Raw genomic sequence first — 27,641 nt, 5'->3', positions numbered from 1 at the left:
GAAAGTTTGGAAGGGTTATCTCCGGCCAGTTCTTTTCTCAGATGCGTTATTTTCCCCCATAACCTTTTCAAAAGTAATTTGCACACCAGTTGAAGATTCCTACAATAAATGACTTTAGCAGCAGAGTTGAATTCCCCCATGTATCCATCTGTTCCATCACTGGTCTGCAAATCTATGCAAAACACCTCCACCCAAAGTGCTCGTCCCAAAAAAATAAAATAAAATAAAAAAATCCGCCCAGTTACATCCCATTGGCAGTGGTATTCTCGGACACCCCATCGCCCACAGCTGACGAATCATGGAGGCCAGAGTAATCCTTGAGTTCAGAGTTTGTCAGAAGCAAGGGCTGCTCTCCTTTCTTGTGTGGCAGGAGGGGCTTCCTGGTGTAGTGTTCGCCGTCTGGTATATTCTCAGGCAGGTTTTGGTTCTTGCTCTCCGGCAAGAGGAGAATACAGATGATGCAAATGAGCGTACAGCAGGCGAAGATCACATGGTGCAGAAAGTAGCCTTTCTGGTTATGAAGCTCCATTATAGGTGCAGTCAGCATACCAAAGCCTGCACTGGCCAGGACAAGTCCGAGTCCACCTCCCCTACAAAGACAAACAGTCTCAACACATACAGAATACAGCAGCTGTGTATTTGAAAAAAAAAAACGCAAAAACCAACCAAACAAAAACACAAGCAGTGGCCGCAGAGGTCAGCAAAGCTTACATCCTCATTCTCAAAGCCTGACGACTTTGCCTACACCAGCCACCTGATCCATTCCTAACTGAACTGCCCTGCACGAAGTGCAGATGGCTCAGCACGTCCATGTTCATGTTTGACCCATTGCTCCTTTGGCCCAGGTTCACCCCAGAGCTGCTACAAACAGTCTCACTTGCAACGTTCTCCAGGTACCCGAGCTACAATGCCCAGCGCAGCTCCCAGCCGTGATGCGTTCCAGCAGATTCTGAAAGGTCTCCTGCGCACTGTGGGACAGCAGCAGGTGAACTACTTGAATGGCTTCAGTCTGAACCGACTCAGTGCTGCCCACGCTGTCACTAAACTGATGCAGGCTGAAATGGTTCAGCCTAAACTAACACTTGGCCCTACTGAAAGCAAGTCCAATCCAAGCCGTGTTTCACACCCATGTCAAGTACCTGGAGCATTGTTGTGCACGGTCACAATGGGCATCTCTGTGCTGGGGAAATTTTCTAACTGGTTTTAACCCTATTAGAGCCATTGTGTAGACCTGATGAGATGATTTAAGGCAGTCCCGCTCTGCTTTTACAGAACCAGAGTCCAATGTGATCTTGACAGCGTTTCATTAAAAGTGGGTCAGGCCAATCTATACTTAGTCTACACTGTGACTGTAAATTATTTTAAAAACAGGCCTGATTACGCACAGTTATGGTACTGGTTTTGTAGGGGGGACAGGAGGGGGAGGGGGGACTGTTGACTGAAATAGTTTGACAGGTATGGCTCCTAGCAGGGATGCAGTTATACGGCTATAAATTGCTTTAGTCTCGGATTGTTTATTCCCAATCCCACAAGGGAAGAGTCTAGTCCTGGCTTTGCCACTGGTCTGCTGGGTGATTTTGGGAACTTCACTTAACTTCTCCATGTCTCAGGCTCCTCATCTGTACAATGGGGATAATTGTATCTCACCAATCAGTTCCCTGCCATTGCAGGAGCCTCAGGCACTGGAGCACCTCAGTCCCTCTATTCTCTGCCTATGGCACACAATAGTATCTGGAAAGCTGGAATAATTCAGTCTAATGCAGGTTATACAGATCATTGTAGTGACAACTGGGCAGGGTTAGTGGCTTGAGATGTACAGGTCAATCAAGATGATTTGATGGTCCCTTCTGGCAAGAAGTCTATGACTCTATAGTGACCTCCTTTGTAAAGCAGTTTGAAATCTACTATAGAAAAATACCTTTATACCAGCATAACTTTGTCCACACAAAGGGGGTGGGGTGGTGAAGCTGTACCCCTTATAATTAAAGTGGTAAAACTTGTGTGTGTAGACAATTCTGTAGAAATTTCCCCCATGCAGATATGTCCAATCATGCTATGGAAACCACACTTCCCTTAGCATGATAAATATCTCTAGTTTAGAGAAGACCAAAGGAAGCCCAGTAACAAATAACAGGTGCATTATTCAGTGTAGGGGGGGCTTTTGCTGCCTCTGCCGTATTTTACATGGGCCACTGATGGAGACACGATATTAGATTTGATCTGCTATAAGAGGTTCTGAAATCCCTCTTCTATAAAGCGCTGTGCTGTTGGATGCAAATACTTTGGGACAGTCAGAAAATGTAGATTTTTTTAAAAAAAGAGCACTGTCTAGTGGTCAGAACAGAGGACAGGAAGTCAAGAGTTGTTCCTGACTGTGTGGTTTTGGACGAGTCACGTAGGGAAGCTGAGGCAGAGCAATGTTATCTGAAACATGGAGATAATACCTACCAAAGGTGTTGTGAAAGTTAATTAGCATTTCTGAAATGTTCTGAGATTACAAAAAGGTGCATTTATTAGGCCAAACCATTGTTATAAATAATTCATTACACTATAACGAACACTGGCATATACTTAGGCCTGGTCTACACGATACTGTTAGATCGATGTAAGGCAGCTTACGTCGACTTAAATATGTCAGTGTCTACACTACAGCCTTAACCCGCTGATGTAAGTGCCCTACTACACTGACATCATAACTCTACCTCCATGAGAGGCGTAGCGCTTACGTCGGTGTAGTTAGGGCGACATTGTCTGTGTAGACACTGCATTACTTACATTAGCTGTTAGCTCTCTTGACAGTTTCACAGTTCCAGCTAGAGCCCCGCTCTCCAGCCTGGGAGTTGGGGCGAGAAGCCCTGGGCAGCCGGACCACACTCCCGGCAGGGAACAGGGAGCCGGGGTGGGGAGCAGTCTGCTGGGAGCCCAGGAGCCTATGGGGCAGCCAGGCTTCCAGCAGGGAGCTACCAGCAGAGCTGAGAGACCAGGCTCTCAGCTCTCCACACTGCCCCTCTTAGGTCGGTGGAAGAGCTCCTGGTGAGGACACACACCATTGATCCAAGGAGGGTAGTGTAGACATGCACCAGTGACTGTAAATTGACCTAATATAACTCCACTTAAGTTTTTGGTGTAGAGGTGCCCTTAGATTACACACACAAAAACACCGTAAAATAAACCCTATTTAGGTTGCAAAGTCAAGTACTCAAAAAAGTTAGGAAATATCAGAATTAAAGTTACCTGGGCAACCTTAATTCGGTCCCCTTTTGTGTAAACATTACGATACAGTCATGAATTACATGATCACATTTTATTGTTTTCACAGGATCCCTGCCTCACTCAGTGCACAGAATGATGGTGTTCACTGAATGAGCAGCTCTTCAAAATTTTGTTTTCTCTTCACTGTTCAATGTATGGACCACTTCTCCCTATTCAAACCCAGCTCTGGAGTCAATTTTAAATGTCCTCATAGGCTTTTCTATGGTGCTCATCACAATGCTATCTGAGGGCTCCACAAACATTAAATGTTGTGAAAATAAACCACAACACCCTTTTGAGGTGGGGCGGGGGGGATCATTATCCTCATTTTAGTGATGGGGAATTATGGCACAGAGAGACACAGGTGCCGACTTTCCAATGTGCTGGGGGGTGCTGGACCCCCAGCTCTGCCCCAGGCCCTGCCCCCACTCCACCCCTTCCCTCAAGGCCCCACCCCCACCACGCCTCTTCCTCCCCCACCTCTTCCCACCTCCCGCTCCGCCTCTGCCTGCCCAGTTCCGCTCCCCCCGCCCCCCAGAACCTCCTGTATGCTGTGAAACAGCTGATTGCGGCGGGCAGGAGGCATGGGGAGGAGGGGGAGCTGATAGGGGGGCTGCCACCTATGCAGAGAGATTAAGATCAAAAGTATACACTAATTTTGGTTGCCCAATCTGAGACATTTAGGACCTGATCTTTCAGAGTACTTATCCTTACATAGCACTTCATATCTTCAGAGCACAGCTCCCACTGACTTCAAGTGCAGCTGTGAATGCTCAGCATGCCTGCAAATCAGAACTAACCCCTTGGGCCCCTTTGAAAATTCCAGCCCTACAGTCTAGGTAGAATGGCTGTTCCAGATGCAGATGGATTCCCTCAGGCACTTTTCTCTAACAGCAGCTTTGACCCTTAACAGTTGTTCCCAGGACTGGTTTCACCTTACAATGGGTCCTCAGTGCAGCAACAACAACTTTAGGTTCTCCCTCAGGCTACTGGATAGGGCTCATCTCTCCCCTACCCTGAAACCCAGTAGCAGGTTTCCCAGTAACTCCCATTTTCTTTTGCACTTTTCTCTGCTGTGCTCCTGGACCCTCACTCTCAGCACAGAACTCAGTCACCTGTCAGCCACAGCTTCTGTGTCTGTGTCACTCCACTACTGCAGCAGCATGATGATCTCAGGACCCATAACACTCTCTGTGGTACCCTTTCAAGGCCTGATACCTGCATACTGCCCCATTACATTTAAATTCTGTGTCCTTGGTGCACAGACAGTACTTTCCTGTGAGTCAACATGTTCCAGTCCTCCCCGTGCTCAACTTCCTCCCTTTTCCACACAACTAAAACTTCAAATTTGGTGATAATCTGCACTGCTACTTTTTTATTACCATTATATAGGTTATACTCTATGATATAAATCAAACCCAGCACTACAAATCTCTGACTTCTAGATTTTCTCTGACCACCAGCCATCTTGCTCAAAAGCTAATCCCCATATCCCGGATCTTTTCAGTATCCATGGATTTACAGCTTGGCTGCTTAAGTGCAGGAAGTGTAGGACACCAAAAATATTCTGCTCAGACCAGCATACAAGAGCAAAGCAATTCCCTCCTTGCAATGTTTAATTATCTACCTTTCACTTTACAGAGACAAAGATTGATTTTCCCAGGCTTTTATAGAAGAAACTGGATTTTTGCAGGGTTTACTGGATTTTGTGTTGGTAGTAGAAATTTTGGAGTCTGGATATTAAGCTTTAGCCAACTTTTCACTGAAAAATTAAAACCTACCTAAATCTATTGTTTCTGCAATTAAATCCCCCCTGTCACATTTAAGTAACTTTCTGAATTTATACTCGCATGGGTAGTCCCATAGGACTAGGTATTCAAATGCAGACGTATTAGCAGGACCACACCCCAAACTGGTGCAATAGTGACAAAGAGCTGATTCTCCTTTGCCCTGGACATTGTGCAGTCATTTACATTAGTGCAAAGAGAGTGTAAAATTCTACCACAGCAGCATGATATGCTCATTTTGTACTGGTGCACATGACTACGCTAGGGGCCGGGCAATGGGGAATCAGGTCCACAGAGTCAGTGGTTCTCAAACTTTTTGTATTGGTGACCCCTTTCACATGGGAAGCCTCTGAGTGTGACGCCATGCCGCGCCCTCCCCCCCAGTTAAAAACAAGGGAGTTAATTAAAATGTAATTTAATGTGGGCTCAAGGCTGACAGCTCGTGAGCCCCACAGAACCACCTCACGACCCCCTGAAGGGTCATGACCCCCAATTGGAGAACCCGTCATCTATTCAGTATTGTACGTCAAAGACTGGGAAAAAAAAATGCTCACCTGGATTTTAAAGGCATTTAAATGAGGAATTTAAATGCACTGCAAGGAAAACTAAGGGAGAAGGAACAATTTTAGGTTCACTGTATGTCAAGTAGCACTGTAGGTGAAGTCAGAGAGATATTCTCTCACTGTAGGTTGCACTATGTATACTAGAAAAAATCAGGGAGCACTATCAGTGCTAGAAAACACTATACTATTTATTTTTTGCTGCATTTTTTTATAATCTAAAATAATGTCAGTTCAACATTTGCAGATGTTTTCCTTGCTGACATGTACAATAGACGCGCATGAGTGAAGCAATGAAACAACTCTGTTTAAAAGTGCAGTGCACTTCTGCAGTTCACTTTTCTTTCTCATGCGTGGTGTGACAGCAGGCAGGATTTAGAACTTTTCTGGGGTGCTCAATTCCTAGATATTGTTCTTCCTCACTCAAGAAGTTTCCTGAGATGTGATGGTGCAGTTTTTTGTTTCAGTTTTCTCTAACATATTGAATATTAATAGACTACGGCCTAATGTTTCAAGCTGTGGTTTGGGCGTCTGAAATGGACACACTGCAACACCTTGGACAAATCAAACCTCTCCCTCAATTTCTCAATTTGTAAAATAGCTTCCTCATGTGGCTTTTTCAGTCTTAATTAATGTATATCCTCCAAAGATTACATTACAGCATATCAGATCTTAAGAAAGCAGCTACTGTATTTGACTTCTGCCATTCTCTGTGTTACCACTAGAGAATAGGCTTTGCTCACATTTATGTAAGCTAATAAGAGCGAGAATAGTACAAGAGGATCATTTATAAGACTGTAAAACTGCTCTTGTAATCCTCAATGGTGCAAACGTTGAAAGAGCCTGGTTCAAAATTGGTAGTCTTTAAAGGTTTCCCTATTCATATTTTAGAACTTTTTCTGGTCTACTAGAGCTTTAAACATCACCAGAACACTTTACTAATAAGAGTTTAAAATAACAATAGCAAAATATTATCTCAGAAATTCTTCACTGAAGTGAAACTAAATCCAGGAATATGGCTTGCACCTCTCTCTAATATTTAGAAGCACAAAAGAGCAATTTTAATCCCACCTTAGTTTTTCTCAAGTATTTGACCCTTTCTAATGCAAGTGGTCTGATGTGACAATGGGTCAAAAACCCCTTCAATTATTGAAAAGATTATTTATTTGTATTGCAGTTGTGCCTTAGAGCCCCAGTCTTACTCCACTGTGTGAAGTGCTGTGATTTAAAATCCTGATGTGATTATTTGATTTTAACCTCAGCAATCTCCACTCCCCTAATCTCCAGTGGGAATTTACTTTAGTTAGAGCCATCAGTGGACAGTGGCTGATGGCTAAAATCCCCACTGTTCCTCCCACATACCTTTTCTCTTCACTGTTGCTATCAGTAAGGAGAGGGAAAGTGGTATTAGCAATGCCAAGGCCAAGCAATACGTAGTTACTCCCTATCCTCAGGGGTCTACTGTTCTCCCCCTTTTAGAAACTGGCAGGGGAGGGAAAGAAAGGAGAAAACAAAACAGTCTCCCAATCAACTCCTTTCTAAAACCTTGGTCTCTTTGGTAAGTAGCGCAACCCTCAGTGGCTCTGTCATCATGCTTATTGGAGGAGGATTATCAGCTTCATTTAGTGCTTCAGTTCAGTGTTGGAAAGGAGCTTTTTAAATGAACTCTTTGGCACAAGGAATTAGAACTCTTTAACGATGAATCAGGGCTGACCAGCATTAACATGTCAGGGTAATAAGGATCTCAACAATAAATATTTGTGTTATTCCTGAGAGCCTTTAGGTCTCTGAAACATATATTGTAGATTCTAGCAGGAAAAGATAAATTCTTGGAACCTGATGTTGGGGTTATTCAAAAACAACCTTTTGCTTATTGAAAACAGTGTAGAAGTGTTGGGAAATGCTATTGATTGTCATGGTAGCAATCATACAACAGCCAATCTACTTGTAAGCACCTTAATATTGATATTATTTTTCCTCACAAACAAAATATGAATAAAGAATTTGAAAAACCCAATGACTCCCCCAATTCCCTTACTATGCCCTCCCACAAGACTCTGATTGGAACATCAGTTGAATATAGGTCAAGTCCTGAAAATAAGATGCTTTGCCAAATTGCAATGCATTATGGGTGGTATTTCATAAAGACAATTGCCCTGTAAAGGGCATGAGGGAGAAATGGCCAGATGCCTATTTCATGACACCTGAGCAAAGGCATATCATCAGCTTAGCAATCATACTTCTGTCTGAAATGTGCTAAGAATATAAGAACGGTCATACTGGCTCAGAACAACAGTCCATCCAGCATCCTGTCAGCTGACAGTGGTCAGTGCCAGATGCGTCAGAGGGAATGGACAGAACTGTCCAGTCCCAGCTTCTGGCAGTCAGACCCAGAGCATGAGGGTTGCATCCCTGACCACCTTGGCTAATAGCCATTGATGTATCTATTCTCCATAAACTTATCTAATTATTTTTTTAACCCTGGGATAGTTTTGGCCTTCACAACATCCCCTGGCAACGAGTTCCACAGGTTGGCTGCACACTGTGTGAAGAAATACTTCCTCTTGTTTTAAACCTGCTGCCTATTAATTTCATTGGGTGACCCCTGCTTCTTGTGTTATCTGTAGGGGTCAATACACTTCCTTATTAACTTTCTCCACATTATTCATGATTTATTAGACCTCTATCATATCCTCCCTCAGTCATCTCTTTTCCAAGCTGGACAGTCCAAATCTTTTTAATCCTTCCTCATATGGAAGCTGTTACATCCCCCTAATCATTTTTTGTTGCCCTTTTCTGTATCTTTTCCAATTCTAATTTATCTTTTTTGAGCTGGAGTGACAAGAACTGCACACACAGTGTTCAAGGTGTGGGTGTACCATAGATTTATGTAGTGGCATTATGATATTTTCTGTTTTATTATCTATCCCTTCCCTACTAGTTCATAACATTTTGTTAGCTTTTTTGACTGCCACTGCACACTGAGTAGATGTTTTCAGAGAACTATCCATGATGATTCCAAGATTTGTTTCTTGAGTAGTAACAGCTGATTTTGTATGTGTAGTTGGGATTATGTTTTCCAGTGTGTGCTACTTTGCACAGATCAACACTGAATTTCATCTGCCATTTTGTTGCCCTGTCACCCAGTTTTGTGATATCTCTTTTCACAGTCATCTTTGGGTTTAACTTTCTTGGGTAATTTTGTATCATCTGCCAATTTTGCCGTGTCACTGTTCACACCCTTTTCCAGATCATTTATGAATACATTGAACAGCACAGGTCCCAGTACAGATCTTTGGGGGACCCTGCTATTTACCTCTCTACACTGGCCAGTTATTCCTATCCTTTGTTCCCTGTCTTTTAACCAGTTACTGATCCCTGAGAGGACATTTCCACTTATCCCATGACTGCTTACTTTGCTTAAGAACCTTTGGTGTGGGATTAGAGGAAAAGGACATTTTTGGTTTGCTTTGTCCATTTGACAACATTTAGCTGTTTCTTCTGGTTAGTCATTCAGTTGGTCAGTTTCCTCTCTGTTTAGTTCTTTCACATAACAGGGAGAAAATTTAAAAAAAGAAAAATCTATTGTAAAACCATAAAAATCATCAGAGAGTCAAAAAACAGTCACAATTCCTGAAACAATTAAAAAACCCAACAACTGCATTTGATTACATGTTGATGTGTCCCTTTAAATTTTTAATTTCATGACTAACTAGAAAATCTTTTCCACTTTATCATCTCTTGTGAGAAAAATAACTAAGGTACAAATGTTTTCATCTGTAATTTAGGAAAAGCTAACTAGAGAACACAACCTATTGGAATGATGTCCTAAAATAACCCTTTCATAGTTATGATAGCAAATGAAAGGTGAGTTTTGCTTAGCAAGCAAAAGCTAGTAATGATTCAAACTAGCTTACACTCTCTTCTCTACAACCAACAGCTTCCCCTGCAAAATGATGTAATTTGTGAAATATGTACCTCACGCCACACAGCTGGAAAAAACAACACTGAGTTAAACAAAAGAAAGGTTTGACCCTTTGCTACACAGATGACAAAATATTGTAAGGACATTTCACTTTGGAAAGTTTTCTCTCTCTCTCTCTCTCTCTCTCTCCCCCCACCCCCCTCCCCACCTTCCCTTTTTAAAGAGCCTGAATCCAATTGAAAGTCAATGGGACCTAAAGCACCTAAATCATTTTGGCACTATTTCAACTGTTATCCAGAATGTACAAATGCAGTGTATGACCAGTGCATGAGATTATGCTGTAAGAAGAGAAGTGAATAAATAAAATGGAAAACTGATATTGCAAAGAAAGGGCTGGGAAACTTCCCATTTTCACTATTATCCAGGATATCAAGGGCCATATTTAGGGCAAATTATTTGACTCCTTTAAGATAGGCCTGTGTTGAGGAGGTGAGGGAAGAGGCAGACCACTAAACGGCCTTTGAAAGGCATAATGCTACCACTTGTGCTGGAGGAGAGGGGATGAATGCAGAGGGAAATGATACACCTTTGAAAGGTGCAGTTCCATTGACATCACCTCTGGGGCTGTTATCACTGCTAGCTGTACTGGTTCCCCCCCGCCCCCTTTTTCTTCACCAACCTGTCACTGAATTTTGGCTGAAGCTTTCACTGGACAGAAGCAGGGCTGCTTGTGCCTATTCCCCCCTTTAGAACACTCACACAGGGCCAGACATAAACTTCTCTCTCAACGCCCTGGGTGCAGACTTGAAATGCATGCATAGGCGCCGACTCGTGGGTTCTCCAGGGCCATGGAAAAAAAACAGTGGATGCTCAGCACCCACCAGCAGCTCGGAATAGGGTGGAGGCAGAGACCAGCAAGCGACGGGCAGGCAGGGGCCTCGGGGAGGGGGTGGAGTGGGAGCGGGAAGAGGTGGCGTGATGGCAGGGCTTTGGGGGAAGGAGGTGCAGAAGGGTGGGAAGAGGCAGAGCGAAGGTGGGGCCTCAGGGAGGGGGCAGAGTGCGAGCGGGGCCTCAGAGGATGTGGAGCACCCCGGGGAAAAGTAAAAGTTGGCACCTATGCATGCATGCATTTACTACTTTCACAAACCCCTGGGGATACTGAGAGGTACTTTTTATTAAACCAAGTGACAACAGCATAATTTTAATGGTTACACTCCAATTAAGCAAAGCACGTAAGCACAGGCTTCCCTTTTTAGCATGCACACAGTCATTTCACAGCCTGCAAGAAAACTGAAGCACAACACAGTGGAAGAACTGGAGATCAAACCAAATTTAGCTACAATGCCTCATGCGATTCTTAATGTAAAAAGTATTGTTGATAATTAAGGAATCATAGACAAGTAAGGCTGGAAGGCACTTCAAGAGGTCATCTAGCCAATCCCCCCATGTTGAGTCAGGATAAAATATACCCACACCAAGTTGTTTGTCTAACCTGTTCTTTAAAACCTCCAATGATGGGGATTCCACAGCCTCCCTCGATAACCTATTCCAGTACTTAACAATCCTTATAATTAGAAATGTTTCCCTAATATCTAACCTAAATCTTCCTTGCTGCAAACAGAGATGATTACTTCTTGTCCTACCCTTGATGGACATGGAGAACCCCCAGATCCTTTTCTGCAATACTACTGGCTAGCCAGTTATTTCCATTTTGTATGTGCGTGTTTGATTTTTCCTTCCTATGTTTTGATGTCAGACCAATTGTCCAATTTATCAAGATATTTTTGAATTCTAATCATGTCCCCCAAAGTGCTTTCAACCTCTCCCAGCTTGGTGTCATCTGCAAATTTTATAAGCATTCTCTTCATTCCAACATCCAAGTTGTTAATTAAAATATTGAATTATCATGATGGGAGAAAGGGTGAAACTGTCTGAAGCGATGTAAATAAAACTCTCTTTATTTATATGCAAAGTAGCTCCCAAGAGACTGCTCAAACTACAGAACATCCCAGAGTCCATTGTCCCAGAGTATCAGATTATTAGAGATTTCACCTTGCATAAATAAAAGTTTGCATTACACAATAAATTATTAATAAAGTAAGGACATCTGAACTGGTTCCCACCCCAACATGGGAAGTTTGGATGTCTTACCTTATTACTGTTGGTGTGATTTCAGCACAGAAGAAAACACTAAGACTTCCAACAGCATGCGAAGAAAACATACCCACAATGGAAAATGCAGTAGAAAATTTGTCTTTGACGCTGTCACTCATACCTGTTAGACAGACACATGCACATGGAAATTGAGCTCAGCAAAATCAGTATATAGTCCCCAAGAAATAAAACAAGAATACCATATTAAGTCACTCATTCACCTTAGATGCAAGTTTGAGTCTCCTCCCCCAACGTTTATTTAAATCAATATTTAATAAGCCCTGTACCAACTACCCAAAACATAAATAAAAATGTCGTTAACATATTGCCAAAAAATATGCAGTAAAAACAATCTCCAACTTTGTTATCAACAGCCATCACAAAGAGGTAAAGCTCAAGAAATGTCTCCAAACAATTTTTCAGGCACTGGACACTTCCCACCCAAATCTGGTAGCCATATGGAGACAACCAGAATTAATCATGACCTAGTACAATTCTGTGGTTGAGACATTGCAGATGTTGCAATAGAGGAAGATATAAATAAAATGTTCTCATCTCTACCACAGACCTGCAGAAAAAATCCTTATGCTGCAACTGACCAGAGCCACAGGTGCATTGAACAGGAGCTGTAAAAATAAGCAATCAGCTCTACAAGAAGAGCCCTAGGACATTGAGCTCAACAGCAACCTTGCACATGAACACTAGCAGTTACTGCATTCAGGCTCTGTATCCTTAGCGACTCTGGCCTTTCAGATACACCCAGTCAGAGTGCAAGCAGTTCTAAAACACTGCATAGACATTAGTAAACAGTACCTGAGCCTGGAAGTTGACTATATTTTCCAATCACTGGATCCGCAAAAGATAAATTAAAAAGGGAGAGAGAGAGTTAAATATGTGATTTATTCAAAGTGAAAAACAAACACACAACACCCTCCCCCGCATACCAAACCAAACTACAGCCCTCCACCTCCTCCCCATAAACTTTCCTTTCAGTATCATGAGTGGATTGCAATAGTCTTTCAAAACCAGTTTGACATGGCATGCAATTTCCAGGCCTATTCCCAACTGGAGGATAGAATTCTAATGAGATGATGATAATAAACGCACAGTGGTAAATCATTTGAAAAGACCCAGAATTAGCACTGAAATTAAACAAAAGTCTCTTTGTTGGTAATAAAGGAGGAAAAGAAACTGCAGTCAAGCTTTGCTGTAACCCTCAGGGAATGGCCACAGGGGCTTTAGTTAGAGAAGGAAACCATTACAATCAGCATCCCTGCGTTGCTAAAACACATATTTTTCCCTTGCCAAAATCCAAAGTGAGTTTACAGTGTTTAAAATTATTCACAAGCTGCTTTTTGGCCCACGTTCCCACGCGGCGCTAAGTAATGCTACATAAAAAGCGGAACAATAGTTATGCGAGCCTGGCAGAACATCCCAGCAGCTGGGTTACTCCAGAGAGCTTAAAGAAGTTCTGACTCAGGAGAAACCCTGAAATCTGGAAGGAGATCCCTCTGTCAGAGGTCTTACGACACACACACACCCTTTAACAAATTACACAGACAGCATGGCCATTCATTTCTCTTCACACCATTGCCTAGCTGCCTATAAGGAGTGATGGTGGGATGTGATGGAGGGGGACAGACCGCAGTAGAAGGATACAAGCTGTTCCAGAGTTCAGGGCTGCCTTTTCCTCCTACTTTTGTATGGGCAGTTTTTAGAAATGGGAGGGGGACAAAGGGCAAACTGTATATGATGAGGGCACATCTGAAAAACCCAGTATGTTAAGAAGTGCATCAATGACAATAAGTTGCACCTCGTGTTGACTTTCGGTTGCCCTCAGCAGCTGGGAACAGAATGTTTTAACATGGGCATGACAGAAAGCTTCTCATTAATTCTCTATGTCCATCTTCAAGTTTCAGAATGGAACACAGCAGAACAAACATAATTTAGAAATAGTTGTAATCTAGCTACCATAATTCTGTTTCTTCAAAGGCATGCTTTTTGTAGTTCATCGTTATGCAGAGTATTATTGTGACACTGTATAAAAAGGAAGATGACTATGTTTTGGTATCACCACTCATGTATTGACACTGTTGCAACCACTGATGTATCAACGCTGGTGCACAATTGTGATAAATCTTATGCAAAGCACGCCTTGTAAGGTATCACTGGAAAAGTTGTAATCTGTTGAACAATGGTTACCCTGTTTATACACATGTATTACCATTATATGTGAATCTTTGTATTCATTGTATGAATCTTTGCTATGTGTTTGTATCTCAACATGTGTTCCTGGGTAACACCCACAAGAACAGATTTACATCAAGACCAGTGAGCCATGGTTGATGGGCCATTAAGGGAAATCAACTCTTCCGATGGGCCCCTTCCTCACGCCTCAGAGAATATGTAGACAATGGATGCGTCATGACTCAGCAGGGGCACACAGAACATGTGATTCCTGACTCCCATGTTTGTGCCAGTAACCTTCCAGGTACATGGACTGGGGAGTATAAATTTGAGACTGTGATATCACATCCTTGCCTCTTGCCTGCTCCACGTCTCTGGACTATGATTTCTAACAAAGGGAAGCTTTGAACATGGACTGAGGACCCCCAATCTTTTGGGTGATCCAGGAAAACTTACTGCAAGCTAGCAGATTTAACATCACTGCTATTCTCCTGATCTATAAACTCTGCCATCATCTGCAATGTATGTGATTCACTTTAACCATTTAATAACTCTTCTTTGTGTATTAAAAAAATCTTTAGTTACTTTACTAAAGATTGACTATAGTGTGGTATTTGGTAAGATCCTGAAGTATATATTGACCTCAGGCAGGTGTCTGGTTTTCTGGAACTGGAGGAAGTTAATACATACGATTTTTGGTTTTAATAATCATTTACCATAGTAGTCTGGTTGGTGCATGAGGGGCTAGAGGGCCTGAAGGGAACTATCTTTGGCTTCATAATAAGCAGTACAGTATTTTGGAAACACATTTTTGTTACTGGCTTGATTAAGTCTTATGACAGACTAATCCACCGGTTTAGGGTATATGCCCTGTATTCTGTCAGTCTGACCTGAGATTGCTGTTCTTAGCTGTGTTCCATAGCAGGCAGTGTGACAATAATTACTTAGACACATGCATGTGCTATACATATTTCTTAATTACACTGCTAACTGTGTATTGCATATGTGTGGCCACACAAATTTACCAAGAGGTAGGGAGGAGACAGAGAACACACCTCCAGTTTGATTAGGACTATTCCCACTAACTTTATAGTAGTGAGACATGTTCCCCTCTGGCTTTTTCTCCAAAAGGCAATTTGACAGATGTTCAGATACTTGCCCTTCTTTTTTTTTTTTTTTTTTTTTTTTACTATTTTTAGAAGAGTGGCAAAACCAGAAACAACCTGAACCCACCCAGCATTGACCCACAGACTTGGAATATACTGTTCTTGTCTCCGATAGAGACTGCCTCTTTTGCAATTATAAGAGGATGGGAATTTTGGGACTCTGCCATCAATCAATTCAACTTCCTAAGCATACTCATTGCATGTCAGAAAATCTGAGAAAGAGAAGGAACCAAGAATGGGAAACTAATTTCCTTTGCAGCCTCCTTGGAGAAAAAAGAATCTGGTAAAACTTGTATGTCATTTCCATGAATTCTCTTAAGACACAGGTGGGCAAACTTTTTGGCCTGAGGGCCACATCGGGGTTCTGAAATTGTATGGAGGGCCGGGTAGGGAAGGCTGTGCCTCCCCAAACAGCCTGGCCCCCACCACCTATCCGCACCCTCACTGCCCCCCTCAGAACCTCTGACCCATCCAACCCCCCCTTCTCCTTGTCCCCTGACCGCCACCTCCTGGGACCCCCCTCCCCTAACTGCCGCCCCCAGGACCCCACCCCCATCCAACCCCCCGCTCCCTGTCCCCTGACTACCCCCGAGACCCCCTGCTCCTTATCCAACCCCCTCGCTCCCCACCCCCTTACCATGCCACTCAGAGTAGCAGAACTGACAGCCGCACGGCCCGGCCGAAGCCCGCCACAGCGCTGCGCTGCCCAGGTGGCGTGGCAAGCTGAGGCTGCGGTGGAGGGGAAGGGGGCTAGCCTCCCAGGCCAGGAGCTCAAGGGCCGGGCAGGACAGTCCCGCGCCGTAGTTTGCCCACCTCTGTCTTAAGACAACAGAAAACTCTTTTTTCCCCCTTTTAAAAACCCAGACAATCAATTTTGACACATCGTCAGAGATTGAAATCCACTCTGTTTTTAACTCTTCTCAGCGTGGGTGACTAGCTCTGAGCTCTGCTACAAGCATAAATCCCTGCACCTAGAACAATGAACCAAAAAAATAAAGGGAAAATTGGAGGGAGAACAAAAGAGTTTCACTGTAGTCGAATATGTACAGAGAATGGGCCAAAATCTACAGTGACTTACATTCCCTATCGCTTTCAGCGGGATTGTAGAGCATATGAATCTGCACCATCCACAGAGAGCTGATTTACTGCTCTTCTGTTCTGCAATAGACAGGTTTTTTCCATATGTCAGTTGAGAACAGCCATTGATTCAAGGCCTCATGCAGCTTTGCAAGGTAATGCTCTCTGACCAGTATCAAGGTGCAAGTCACTTATGCCCTCACTTACAGTTGAGAAGGCCTAACTGTAGAAGCGATGCCAGAGCTGTCAGAATCATGAACAGCAGCAGTCCTCCTCTTCGCCCTAGAAACCCAACGACTGGGCACATAGCCAGGCAGGATGCCAGAGCAATCCCTGCCATGGTATAGTAGTCTGCATAGAAATTGTGGGTGATGGTCATCTTCGCTTCATGACCCATCATGCTTTTTGCAAAGCAGTGATGTATTCCAAACCCGGTCAGCCTAAGGGAGACAGAAAGTGACAATGGGAGACCACTTCTGAACAGGCAAGCAAATATTGCAATGCAACAAGGAGCTGGAAAGAAAAGGATAAACGTTGAGGCAGAGACTTCTCTTACTAAGCGCATACAACACATAGCCCACCTACCCTCAAGGTTCTACTGTAATACAAATAAACAATGATCAAAAATTGATCAAACCAAAAGACTTGTGATCAGCTGACCTGATTCTAATAGGTGCTAAGCAACAGCAGTTCCCAAATCAAGCCATGTGAGATTACATTTTTATTATGTGATTGGAAGCAACCTGAAATCAGTCATGAAAACAAATCAGAAGCTGCCTTCAGATTAATTTAATAGACTTCGGTTACTATCTAACATCTGACCCATGGCCTTTAGAATGAGTACTGCTGTGATCAGTTTTATGAAGAAGGGCTCTATGGTTGGGCTGCAAGGAAGCATAATACGAAACAGATCACACCATAGATAGTAACCTCAATCCCCAAGGTAGTGCTGCTGGCAAAATAACTTTTAAAATGAATATTTAAAGTGACAGACTGAACCTGTATTTAATTTGTTACTATGACTGTTATGAAACAGAAAATCTATGGCTTGAATTGTGATTCATGCCATACTTCAGCATTACTTTCCTCCACTTATTTTTACATGAAAACAGGTTCCTCTATTGACCATTTCTCCTGTTTCAAATATTTATTAACAAAATAAATGGTGGGTACGGTGAGATTCATATGGATAGTGCCAGATCTTAGTGCAATGTAAAATAATTTCATGTGTGGACAGAGCTACTGGTGTATTTTAGTGCTATCAATACCTCCTCAGGCAGCGCGACACCTCTCTCAGAAAAGAGCCTCATATCTGTGGCAAATTCTGTAGCATTTAGGTAATGTGACCTGCTACATTAACTAAGGAGTAGACTAAGTATTGCCAAATTCATTCCACATGTGCATCATTAAGCCACATTTGGGCCTAAGTCTCCAGAATGAATGGCTAGTATGTTACATCAGTACACCATCTATCAGGATTTTCCTTAATTTCAGGAATTTGAAACAATTTTTATGGAAACCAAACTATGGAAAGCTTTTTGTTTTTTTAAATAAACAAATGGTGGGGATTTATAACAGCTAAGTGAATGACAGCCCTGTGCACAGCAGACCAGTCAGTGAAAGCCAAGATAGAATTGTGCACCTTTTGGAACTGCAGAATTGATATACTTTACATTGGCAGAATGCACTACAGGACACATAGTTGTTTATTCTTGTACAAAATTTCATTTGCTTTCAGAATCTACAGAATAATCTGTACAGAATTTATTTTCTGTCTTAACTCTGGTGCTTGATATCTTACAAACACTATTTAATATACAGCTAGACAACCCTAATATATTACACAAATATATCCATGTGGTAAACTGAAGACCCATGAGATAAATTAATGCATTATACAATTTATTACCTGTGCTCTTCCCTTTAATCCACATCCCTGGGATTTATTCTAACATCCTAAAATTCTGAGGAGATTCAAACAGTTGCCTTTTATTTTTGAAATAAATCAACGTGCCCTGAAAAAATTTCCTCTTTCTCCCCTGAAGTGTTTTACTTTTCCCAAAATTCACAACTGCCTGAATCTCAGGACAGACTACATGATGCAAAAGGAATAATAATAATAATGAAAAATAGGCTCTTCTTTCCCTAAAATAAACTTGAGATCTGCCTGACCAACACGAATTTGATTCACACTCTTCAAAGAATGCAGAACTTCTCCACTGACAATGGCAGAAAATCATCCTTTGTGTTGTTTTTATTCTGGTCTTGGGAATTTCCAAACAAGTATAATTAAAAGTGGGGTGGGCGAAGGGGGAATTCATACAGAGACAATGTTCATAAATCCACTTAAGTTACTGTAGCTATAAACTCAGCCTAGCAGCAAAAAAATTGTTCCAAAATGCATGAGGCCACCGCAATGGTTATTAAAAGCCCACCACTTCTTTCACCAACTGACACTGTAAATTAAGGCGCTGATCCGGCAACTGATTCAGCACAGACAGATCCTTAGAATCAATGGGCCTCACCCAGGCAGGATCAGTTGATCCAGTGCTGCAATTCATAATCATATGGGTCACTGTAACTTCTCATGAGAATGAAGATTACAGGTCGGAGCCCTAAAATCAAGTGGAAATTCCAACTATGGGCAGGGAACTTATATTTCTACACATAATTTTTCTAGGGCAATTTCTGGTCTTACTACCACCACCCCATCCCAATTTAAAAATCACACAGGTGATCCAAATGGGCACTTTACATAACTGACATACTAGGAAACCCCACCATGGCTGCCCCTTCACTTTCTCCTGTTCCCTTCCCCACCCTCAAAAGTAGTCAGGGTCATTTTGAAAGAGATTTCAAGCCCGTACATTTACTTTTATTTCGTACGTGAGAAGCTCTCTCAGTTTTGTGTGACCCTGCAAACACTTAAGCACATGCTTAACTTCGCTCATGTAGATGTTTGCCAGATTGAGGCCTTAGAATGTAGGTGTCACACTACTGTGTTTGAGAAAGTACACTTTCCCTGTGTGCCCCTTTAATGATTTGGAGGCACTGAAGCCCTTTTTGTCCAGTTTTCAGGACATCATGGTCAGCTATTACACAGGCCACAGCTTAGTATTTATTGCCAAGCAACTTCTTCCTTTGCCAAATAAATCCATTAAATTTTAGAAAATATTAAACAGATTGTAGATAAATTTATGCAAACCGCTTTATAATTGTGCAACTGATTACATTCAAATCAACCACATGTGCTTATTTCCTCCTTTCCCTGCTGCTTTATTTGAAATAAAGATAAGATGGTAATATCCTTGGACTTTTCACCTCACTTGCTCCCTTCTACCTCCCGGATAATTTAAGACATGCAACTGAAACGGGTAGTCATTAATTTTAATCCAGGATAATGGAAATCTACAGCTTGACCTCTCACTTGAGAGAAATTTTCAACAACAAGACCCAACAAGAAACTACTGAACGATTTGGTTTAAATTTAAAAAGGACACCATTGAATACACCAAAGACATTAACCAGTTCGGACTGATCTGCTTCCTTGACGTTATCCATTGGAAGTATAAGGTGAGATTTTCAAAAGTACATCGACACTGTTTTAAACCCTGTGGCAGAGAGTGTCAGAGCCCAGGTGTACAGCTACGGTGCTGAAAACAGCAGTGCAGACATTGCAGCTTGGGCTGGAGCTCAGCCTCAAAAGCCCAACCTGCACCTTGTGTTTCAGAGCCTGAGCTACAGCTGAGTCTAAACATCTACGCAGTTGTTTTTAGCGCTGTAGCATGAGCCCCAGTCTGTAGACGCAGGGCCTGAGACTCGCTACCATGATTTTAAAACTCTGTGTAGATGTACCCTAAGTGACTTAGGAGCACAGGTCCTGTTAAAACTGGGAGGGGAGAGTGGAATTCATGAGAAAGTCAGTGCAACTTGTGCTCTTGTCATTCAGAAAATCCTACCCAGAGTAGCAAGTTTTTGCAAGACAGAGATGTACAGTTGGTCACTAACACAACAATGCACTTGCACAGCTACCATTCCCAAGAAAGCACCTTATGCTTTTTGCTCCACAGCTTAAAATGTCAGATGACTACTTCCTTAAGCTTCTACACGAGATCACTCTTCTGGTAGAGCTCACTCTTCTTATCAAAGATCAGCTATCTAAGACACTGGGATAAGGGTCCTGTAATGGGGCAGAAGAGTCTCTATATTTCCCTCACCATCCACATCTACTTTCAGTTTACCAACAGAGAAAACATTCAACATACTTGACAGGAATATGTTGGACTTACGAGTTCACACACAATACTACAATGTTTTTCCACAGGTTCCTGGTTCCCACCACTTTAACAATGCAGACCTTCTTGGGCCTCCTGGTAAGCTCCTTCTCCAGCTCTGAAACAAAACAGAAGGTCATGTAGTGAGTGAGCAGAGTAGCCAGGGGATTTCAGATTTTATTCTGGATGTTCTGGGAAGAGGGCCAGCAGGGTTCTCCTTCCCTCCTGCCTCAGAGCTCTGAGGAGGCCACATCACCCTACAAACACACACACACACACACACACACACACACACACTCCTTGATTTGTTTCTCTCTTATCCTTCTATGTGTTGTTGATCCTCTCTGCAGTCTTGGAGGGCTGCATGTGGCTCCCTGCAGATTCCAATGCTACTCGCAATTTTAAAATATATGTAAAAAAAAAATTGGGGAGTTAGGCATGGAATGTAGATGGATGGTCCTTGAGAGATGTCAAGTTGCCTGATACACCAGCAGATGTTCCGGTGTACTTTAGTCCTAATCAGCAGCATACTCTGCTAGTGATATGCCTCTCACAGACAGGGTCCTCACATGTGTGACAAAATTGATAGCATTTCTGTAATATGGATCTGTGCTATCTAAGGAGTGGACTGGAGATGGCCAAACTCATTCAATGTGTGCATCTCTAACCCCAGGTTTCTAGAAATAAATTACTAGAAGGTTACAACAATACATCATCTGCCCTCCTCAGTTCCAGTGTTGTTGCAGCCATGCTGGCCACAGGATAGGAGAGAGATGAGATGGATAATAGCTTTTATTGGAGCAACTTCTGCTGGGAAAGACACAAGCTTTTGAGCTCCACAGGACCTCAAGAACAGCTCTGTAGAGCTCCAAGCCTTGTCTCTTTACCAGCAGAAGTTGGTCCAATAAAAGATATTACCTCACCCACTTTGTCTTTCCTCCGCTTCAGGCATTTAATGTAATTTTGATGGACACTGAACAGAGGAATATTTTTTACAAAAATGATGTGGGGCTCATCAAGGCAATCCCTTCAGATTTTAAAGCAGCGCTCAGTGCTCGAAGATCTTGCCTGCTCTTGAGTTCAAGAAAGGGCTGTGAGCCTGACTGACCCTCATACTGTGCTGTCGGAACCCTGCCGAGGCAGCCATACACTTCCTTGTCTTCGCCATTTTGTAGTGGAATACAGACAACCCTTAGAGAATAGGTATTTGCACAAAAACAGTCTATGAATGGTACAAAACAGAATGAAGAGCACTGTATTACCCAAACATCTTATCCCGAGATTAATTTAGCTGCTACATAAACATATTAGATCATATTTTCCAAGATATTGGAACAATTACAAATGATTCCAAGGATAAATGCCCAGTAAAAACTTAAGCAGCTGTGGCTAGAAATGTCACAACAGTTCGACATTCCAGCAGTACAAACTGTACCTGCCTCAACACTTCTAGATTAATAGATTCTAAAGCCAGAAAAAACATTGTGATCATCCAGTCTGAGGCCATTGAACTTCCCCAAAATAAATCCTAGAGCAGTTCATTTAGAAACACATCCAATCTTGGTGTAAAAATTGCCAGAGATGGAGAATCCACCACAACCTACAGTAAATTGTTCCAATGGTTAATTACCTTCACTGGTAAATATTTACACCTTATTTCCAGTCTGAATTTGTTTAACTTCAGCTTCCAACCACTGGATCATACTATACCTTTTTCTACTAGACTGAAGAGCCTGTTATCAAATATTTGTTCCCCCTGTAGGTACTAATAATGGAGTCACTCTTTAACCTTCTCTTTGTTAAGATAAACTGACTGAGCTCCTTGAATCTCTCACTATAAGGCACGTTTTCTAATCCTTTAATCATTCTTGTCACTCTTTTCTGAACCCTTTCCAATTTATCAACATCCTTCTTGATTTGTGGACACCAGAACTCAACACAGTATTTCAGCAGCAGTCCCACCAGCGCCAAATAGAGAGGTAAAATAACCTCTCTACTCCTACTCAAGATTCCCCTGTTTGTGCATTCAAAAAGTCACCCAAAAAGTCTTGGACCAGTCACAATATATACTGACTGCTTATGAGACTGCAACATAGCCTCCCACAGTAGTTTGCATCAGCTCACTTCATACATACATTAACAGTCTGGCTGTCTCTAGTACCTCTATCTTTCCCAACCTTTTAATGGGATACAGGATAAAAGATGATGAATGAAAACCACTGGGGAAGTAAAGAAAATGAAGGGAATGGGGTGGGGGAGAGGGGGAAGTGCTGCTTTCAGATGAAACTAATTTGAGCCCATTATTACCAACCCAAAATTTATAATGCTTTTGCCTACCTCTTCCCTTCTGCTTTGTAACAAAGAGAACGAAGCAAAGCTCATCAACCAAAGCCCAGCACAAGGACATTCAAAACCACCTGTAGTCCATGGGCATGGTTTGATTCTAGAGCCCTGGAGGGGAATATGCGTATCTTACACTTTCAAATGTTAGTAGCAATAACATTTAAACACTTTCACAGCTCTTTTCATCATCAAAGTATTTTACAGAGAAGTAATCCTCACAACACCCATTTTGCAGGAGGGAGACCTGAGGCACAGAGAGGGGAAGTAACCTGCTCACCGCCAAACAGTCAGTCCGCGGCAGAGATAAGATAAGAACTTAGACTCCCTACCCTGTATTCATTTTATTAGCCCATGATGCCCACCTGTAGTAAATTACATTTTTTAAAATCAATGTTAAAGAACATTAAGGTTCTACACACATCTTAGGAAGTGCCAGAGTAAAAGTTTCACTTGCAACCTTAATTCAGTCTCCTTCTGTGCATGCATTATGATACAGTCTTTAATCACATGCTATTTTTTCCACAAGACTCCCTCTTTATGCAGTGAATGGGGAGTTATTTAATATTTCTTTTTATCCTCCTTGTTCAATGTGTGGCCTTAGGCCTTATTTCATGCACACCATCCAAACCCTGTACTGAACACAAAATTATTAGTTTCCTTGTGAGCAGTTCTACAGTGCTCTCACTGGAGCACCTGAACTCTTCACAAAGATCAATGAAGTTATCTTTACAACTTTTCAGTGAGCCTAGGGGTATTACCACCCTCATTTTATGGATGGGAAACTGAAGCACAGAGTTTTAGGCTGAAATTGTCAAAGATATCCACCATTTTTGGTGCCCCACTGGAATAAATGTAGGCCTTGATTTTTCAGAGTACTTAGCATTATATAGAACATTACATGTTCAAATCACAGCTCCCGTTAACTTAAGCTACAGCCAATAATGCTCAGCTCATCTGTAAATCAGACGCCAGGGAATCAAGCCAGGCACCCAGAAAATGAGGAACACACAATTAATGGCCACCCGTGAAAAGTTTGGTTAAAGTGACTTGCCCAGCATCACAGAGGAACTCTGTGACAGAGACAGGGAAAGAATCCAATGCTCCTGGGCAGCATTCAGCTGCCGTAACCATGACACTGTTCTTTCTCTGCCTGCAATCCTCTGCCTCATTCACTACACACCTTCCAACTTCTGCAACAAATGAGGTAGAGATCCTACAGACAACAGCTTCATTCCATGAGCATCGTCCATCCTGTGCACTGAGTGAGGCAGGGGTCCTGTGGAGAAAATAGTGCGTGATCATGTAATTAAAGATTGTTTCATGCACATACACACAAGGAGACCAAATTAAGGCTGCACAGGCAATCTATTCCTAACTTCTGAGTGCTTGATTTTGCATGCTTATTTTAATGTTGGGTTTTTTTAAAATGTAGCTTCCTACTTAAAACACACACACAGAGAGAGCTGAAAAACAATCAAATAGCACATATGGAACTATACTGACATACAGCATTTGTCATCATTCTATCACCATAGTAATACATCTGAATGGGCTAAGGAATGCATATTATTTCAGAAGCAATTCTGCTCCTGTGATTTAGAAATAGGCTGCAAATTTCACCTTTTTTTCTGAGTCACATGGAACTCCCTGCAAGTTCTCATTTCTAATTGGATTACTCACTCTCTGCTGACTGCCTTTGCAATTCTATCTGCATTTTTTCCCTGTACACTTTAAGTATTCCTTCAACTCTCTTATGTTAATTGGCCATATCTTGGAAATGAACATCTGCCTCCTGAATGTCAAGAGAGGCATTCCAGATTAGATTTTCATTCAGAGATAAGTAAAGAAGGGACTATTTGGTTGTTCAGTCTGGTCAAATAGTTATTTTTCATCAAGGAATTTACAAAAAACAATGGACACGCACAAAGGCAGATTTTCGTGGAAGCATTAGATCTGAAACTAAGACAATTACCAGTATAGACTTTCAAGTAGCCCATAGCACGGCATAAACAAAAACAGTGGTGAAATCACCTTTTACTTAACTGTAAATAATTGTCTAGATCCTGACATGGTGTAAATCAGTGCACTTCTCCTGACTTCAGTGGAGTTATGCTGATTTACATGAGCTGAGGATCTGGCCCTTTGTCTCAAGTGTAGAGTGTATCCTATCACCACAATATACAAACTATTTAAAATGGAATACAACCCTTTAATAACGTACAGGCAGAATGGAGTTTTGTGACTTCAAAATCCCTCAACAAACAGTTCCTCTCCTTCCTCAAGATGATCTGTCATCTATATGCTTCCTTGTGATTTACAGTCTTGTTTGGTTAAAACCAACTTGTCTTTTAGCTACCCTAAAATGCAGGTTGTTTCTATGCCTCACTGAAGGAAACACTTGGATTAGTTCTGGTGGAAGTTTTTCCCATCAAAAAATTACTTCTTTGAATGCAAAATTTTTCCTGTCAACACTGTCACAATATTCCTTTATTGTGAAAAAAGTTATATTTTAACAAACATTTATCAAAAATATTATAAAAATGTTATCACCATGCTTATTGAGATTTTCTGTTTAAAAACAGATTTTTAGTAAACAAAAATGTCGACAATGTTTTTTGATAAAAAATTCAATAAAAAGAGTTGATTATGAAGTTTGAAATGAAAAGAACTTAGAAATTTCAAATTCTTTGTGAACTAGTTTTTCATTTTTCAAATGAACTCTAACTAGTATGCTTCAGTTTCTAATTGGTGGTGACAATATGATTTGTAAAGGCAAAATATCTTCATGAAACAAACTGTTCCTGGCAAAAATCAAGGTGGCTGTTAAGCAATGAAAAATAAAAATACCAGAAGAGGAGGAGTTTTCTCCTTTATTCTGTCTTTCAGAAAAGTATAGCTTATAATGAACACCAGATTACCGCTCTGTGCAAGGCTACTGAGAAGGTTGGAGCAATGCAAATTTGCAGTCATCTAGGAGTCCTCAGATAAGCTTGTTTTTTCTCATTAGTTTGCTTTTTGGTGCAGTTATGGCGTTGAGATTGTGCTGGTCTTGTTGGGTAAGGTTGTGCTCCTACTGATAACTTAGGATCAGATGTCTCTGCCAACGTACCTAGACTTTTCAGCTGCTTTTGACGTTGTTGATTATGGCTAAGTCTACATGGGAGCTGGAGGTATAATTTCCAGCTTGGCTACATATACCCACGCTAGCTGTGATTGAGCTAGCATGTTAAAAATAGAAGCATAACCATAACCGTCTGAGTGGTGGAATGGGATAGCCAACTCGAGTTTGAGCCCATCTGAAACCCTAGTTTCATACTTGGGCGGCTAGCCCCTCACTCTGCCGCGGCTACATAGCTTGATCAAAGAATGCAGACGTCTACCCAAGCTGGAAACTATGCCTCGAGCTCCGGTGTAGATGTACCTTATATGAGGTTTTGTTGACCTGACTGCATACCTTTACAGGTGTGGATGGGACTGCTGTTAAATAATTCCATTTATTCTTTCAGAGAGACCCTTTAAGAGTGGTCTTGGGAGGTTGTTCATTCACCCGAGGGGCTCTATTGTGTGAATTTCCAGGGGGTTCCAATTTTTCTTCCCCTTACTTTTTTTCATCACGTGGTCCATCTTCCCATTGACTCCAGTAAGCTTTGGTTCAGGTGCACACTGAGGCAGTTTGAGTTGCAGTATCACCAGCAAGTGGACAGATGAGAACTTTCACCAAGTAGTGGGAATAACATCAAAAATTTACAAAGGGCTCAGAATCTGTTCACTGTTTGGACTGAAATTCAAGTCCAAGGAGTTTCCCCCTCCACCCAAAAACTGGTTCACCCATTTATAAGCTCGATAATAAAGAATCAGCATTCACCAACTTCCTGAGGGCAAGTCTGTGACTAAAGTAGTTGCTGTAATGATCTGTTGTGTCGCACATATTAATTTGATGGGAACATACAAGCAGAATTACAGTGGGTTTTCCAGCTGCAGATTGCTTCACATTTTCATTGCTAGGGATCTACAGAAGCAGTCTATCATTTAGATGTATTGTGTAATTCTATCACACAGGGCTATGTGAGATAATATGGAGAGTCAGAATAGTGAGAGACAATGGATCCTAGCTAAAGCAAAGCTATGCACTGTATTTTCTGCTGGAAGACACAAGGCTGTTAAAGTAGACTAGTGGACAGCTCTGCAATAGGAAAAATGAAAATATGGAATTTCTGCACCAATGTTGAGACGCTGCCCCCGACACCTGTTGTGTACAAATACAAGCTTATCACCCATCCTTCACTCGACACTTAAAACATAAAGCAGAAGCATCTGCTTTCCTCATTTGCTGCCAACATGCAAGATATCAGGATGGCCCTTTTGCACTGATGACCAGGTTTTCATTAGTAATTTTTGTCCCAGTGGCAGACACAAACCTGTGACCTTTTCAGCTTCAAGGACACTTGAGCAGATTGTCACAGGGTGGTCAGTCAGCTTCAGTAGAAACGCCCTCACGACGTGAACGCACCAACCCTGTAGGGGAGAGTATTGTGCCATAGCTGCACATTCTTCCAGACCATATGGCATGCTAACATCATCCTCAATGACTAGAAGAAGGGTGTTATTCTGCCTCTTCCAAACAGGATGATAACGACAATTGTAGCAGCTAGAGGTATTACACTGTTGTTGGTCCCAGGGAATGTCCTTGCTTCTGAGTTTATGTCTCGAATCGGTGATGCACTGTGGGGCAATGGCCGGGATACTCAGTGCAGTTTCAGACCTGGTCCCTCCACTTTCAGCCAGCTCTTCACCCGGAGACAGCTTTTTGAGAAGGTGGCTGAATTTAGTAAGCCAGGCACAGCATTTTTTATAGACTTCTGTCAGGTCTTTAAGTCAGTGCATCGAGCAAGTTTGTGGGATGTCATGAGGTGATA

The 27,641-nt window shown here is 42.1% G+C and overlaps 1 protein-coding gene across 2 annotated transcripts in view; it reads right to left on the bottom strand.

Moving 5' to 3' along the window:
- Positions 1–241: 241 nt before the first annotated feature.
- The window catches only part of SLC22A23 (solute carrier family 22 member 23), a 169,434-nt gene continuing 142,034 nt past the window's right edge, over positions 242–27,641 (bottom strand). Inside the window, exons 6-11 of one of the 2 annotated variants that reach the window (XM_077809135.1) lie at positions 23,906–24,001; positions 20,398–20,500; positions 16,316–16,548; positions 12,492–12,524; positions 11,676–11,799; positions 242–590 (exon numbers count right to left, since the gene is read on the bottom strand). In XM_077809135.1, coding sequence (XP_077665261.1) covers positions 242–590; positions 11,676–11,799; positions 12,492–12,524; positions 16,316–16,548; positions 20,398–20,500; positions 23,906–24,001 — 938 coding nt within the window. The remainder of the gene's footprint in view (positions 591–11,675; positions 11,800–12,491; positions 12,525–16,315; positions 16,549–20,397; positions 20,501–23,905; positions 24,002–27,641) is intronic. The other variant, XM_077809136.1, reaches the window with a different exon arrangement.

Source organism: Eretmochelys imbricata, chromosome 2, assembly GCF_965152235.1.
Source record: "Eretmochelys imbricata isolate rEreImb1 chromosome 2, rEreImb1.hap1, whole genome shotgun sequence".
NCBI lineage: Eukaryota > Metazoa > Chordata > Testudines > Cheloniidae > Eretmochelys > Eretmochelys imbricata.
The sequence above is the reverse complement of the archived record's forward strand: the minus strand, read 5'-3'. Positions and strand labels throughout refer to the sequence as shown.